Source organism: Perkinsus marinus (genome assembly GCF_000006405.1).
Source record: "Perkinsus marinus ATCC 50983 genomic scaffold scf_1104296927426, whole genome shotgun sequence".
Lineage (NCBI taxonomy): Eukaryota > Perkinsozoa > Perkinsida > Perkinsidae > Perkinsus > Perkinsus marinus.
The window spans coordinates 3,901-6,006 of record NW_003217144.1 but is presented as its reverse complement, the minus strand read 5'-3'; the positions used below and the strand labels follow the sequence as shown (position 1 = coordinate 6,006).

At 48.4% G+C, this 2,106-nt stretch overlaps 1 protein-coding gene across 1 annotated transcript; it reads left to right on the top strand.

Annotated features, from left to right (window-relative positions):
- Window positions 1-3: 3 nt before the first annotated feature.
- On the top strand, window positions 4-2,104 carry Pmar_PMAR000020 (hypothetical protein; the record flags this gene model as incomplete). The annotated part of the gene is made up of 2 exons (XM_002788882.1): window positions 4-93; window positions 141-2,104. Coding segments are annotated over exons 1-2 (2,018 nt in total), but the record flags the coding sequence as incomplete, so codon positions are not given.
- Between the last annotated feature and the right edge of the window lie 2 nt (window positions 2,105-2,106).

Here is a 2,106-nt window from a genome sequence, read left to right as displayed (position 1 = left end):
CCGAGATCGGCAACGACGTGATGAAACCCGGTATCCGAAATGTCAGGTCAAGTTGTCACCAACCTCCCCATGGGAAACGGTCTCTGCAAAGAGGTAGATCCGTCCACGCTGAGCTAGCGTGTTTTCCAATCATCGTTTAGGTGCATACATTATCATTCTGCTCCAACAGCTATGATGTGACGCCCTCGAATATCTTGGGTATGAGGGGTATCATACTGGCTGGCATGCTCATTACTGTCATTTGGTTCTTCGCTGAATGGGTGTTATGGTATGTCGACTTGAATCTACGCAAAGAGAAGGCAGAGGGAATGGCAAGGATGGCTAGAGAGCTCCCTCAGAAGAAAATGTATTTGCGCCAACAAGTGGAAGGCCATTGGAAGGACGAGTTCAACAACGCTACCATAAGCCCAGATGATTCAGCCAGCGGTGGTTCGGTGTGTGTTGTACCACCCATGGACGGGGAGGCCTATGAGGGTATGTCGGACGAGGCGGACATGGAAAGCTACATGTCCAGAGATCCGGCTATGAGGTTTGAGTCGGGAATTTGGAAGAGACGACTTAGTCATTGGAAGACCTGCAAGGCTGCAGCGAAGCGGAGACATCGAATCCGCCAGCTTTTCTATGTGGCTGCTCTCAACATCTTTTTCCTGCTCCTACTTATTGCCACTCTGTATATCGTCCTCTATTACTCCCCTCAGAATATCCTCGCCAACAACAGGTCGGTGGCTGATGATCTCTACGGTGAAGTGTCTATTTGGAATGCACATTCGTGGTTGGACATTCTCATATTCATAGATGTTCTCCTCGATACGTTCTTATTCCTAATTGCATGTGTCTTCGTCAAGTGGCCGCGCGCTCCTATCTACACTCGTCATGTTCAAGACGTGGTTGCAAAGAAGAAGCAGCGTGTCGGCCGTGATGGGGCTTCAGCTGGTTCCTTGAACACCGATGCGAAACCTCAGTTGGTTTACATTGACCGTGATGGCGTCCCGTCTCCTCTGAGTGATGACTTCCTGTCTGATGCCAGTTCAAGCTCAGAGTCCGAGTCAGAGGAGACTGTGATGAAGCAGACGTTGGCGTATGACTGCTGTCTGATGATCGCAAGCCATCTCTCTGCTATGACAGAGGAACGTTATGAAACCTTCACAAGTACTTTACGTGCTGCCCTTATGGTCTTCCCACCAAGTCACATCTTCGTCTGTGATAATGGTGGCACATTACACCCAGAAGATGAGACTGAGTGGGCAACACAGCAGGTTCATCCTGATATCAATTATGTTTACATCCCAGAAGGCAACAAGACATTCGCCTTCTACTGGGTTAACAAATACTGGATACCGTATCTAGCCCAAAATGGCCGAGTTCCCGACTTCAAGTACTCGGTTATGATCGATGACGATGTACCACTACCAGCAGATCTGTACATACCTCACGAACAGCTGAGAGCCAATCCTAATATCAAGGCTGTTCACTTCCCTATTACTGCCACTACCCCTGATGGTAAGCCTGGCATGCTTGTGAAAATGCAGGATGTTGAATACAAAATGGCAGCAGTGCATAAGCTTTTCCAGGCTAAGATGGCTCGGTCTCTATCATGCCATGGTGCTGTGTCATTGTGGGATCGTGAGGCACTCGATGAAGTGTTATACGAGCATGATACTGTGTTCAACGGTGAGGATATGTATATGGGTTTGACACTTTTGAGGAAGCGTGATGAGTCTACGATCATCTCATGTGCTCAAACGATCGTTCCCACGTATGCTCCTGATACCTGGCCAGTGCTCTTCCGTCAGAGGGTCAAGTCGTGGGATCTAACATCGCACAAGAAGACATTCACGTATCTGTGGGAGGTCATCAACCCCCGATCGTTCTGTCATGGTGCATCTTTGGTTCTGAAACCATACTTCCTTCAAGAGCTTCTTTGCATTTTATTGGACTGGTTGCGCGCTTTCTTGCTCTGTGGCTTGCTCTTCCGTGACTGGCTTGGTCTCATTCTAATGACTCTTGTCTTTACTGCTCTCCTCTACGTTCAAGTTCTTATCTTTGAGGTCTTCGTTCTCCGTGATCGGCATGATCTCAGATCCGGCGTGATTGATTTTATTCTGT